This window comes from Phaethon lepturus, unplaced genomic scaffold (genome assembly GCF_000687285.1).
Source record: "Phaethon lepturus isolate BGI_N335 unplaced genomic scaffold, ASM68728v1 scaffold28659, whole genome shotgun sequence".
Taxonomy (NCBI): domain Eukaryota; kingdom Metazoa; phylum Chordata; class Aves; order Phaethontiformes; family Phaethontidae; genus Phaethon; species Phaethon lepturus.
Window position 1 is genome coordinate 1 of NW_010565994.1, and position 257 is coordinate 257.

Genomic DNA, 257 nt, shown 5'->3' on the forward strand with positions numbered 1-257 from the left:
GCTGGATAAGGAGCTGCTTCCCAGGGCAAAGCCCCGGTCCTCCGGCCGCCCCGCCGAGCCCTGGCCCAGCAAGCGGGGGCCTCAAACGGTGGTCTCGCCCTGCTTGCTGTTGGTGAGCCTGGTGTAAAACTTCCTCCAGGAGTTCAGGGTTTTCCCAGACCAGATCCAGAAGCCCGAGGTGATGCCCACGATTAAGGTCATGAGATACTTGATCATGAAGACAGTGAAGTCGGGGCTCATGGGCGGGTGGTGGCTGG

At 61.5% G+C, this 257-nt stretch overlaps 1 protein-coding gene across 1 annotated transcript in view; it reads right to left on the bottom strand.

Moving 5' to 3' along the window:
• Positions 1-81: 81 nt before the first annotated feature.
• LOC104627225 (frizzled-1) overlaps positions 82-257 on the bottom strand; it is a gene marked incomplete at its 5' end in the record, with an annotated part of 1,205 nt that continues 1,029 nt past the window's right edge. Inside the window, one exon of the mRNA XM_010295355.1 lies at positions 82-256. Coding sequence (XP_010293657.1) covers positions 82-256 — 175 coding nt within the window. The remainder of the gene's footprint in view (position 257) is intronic.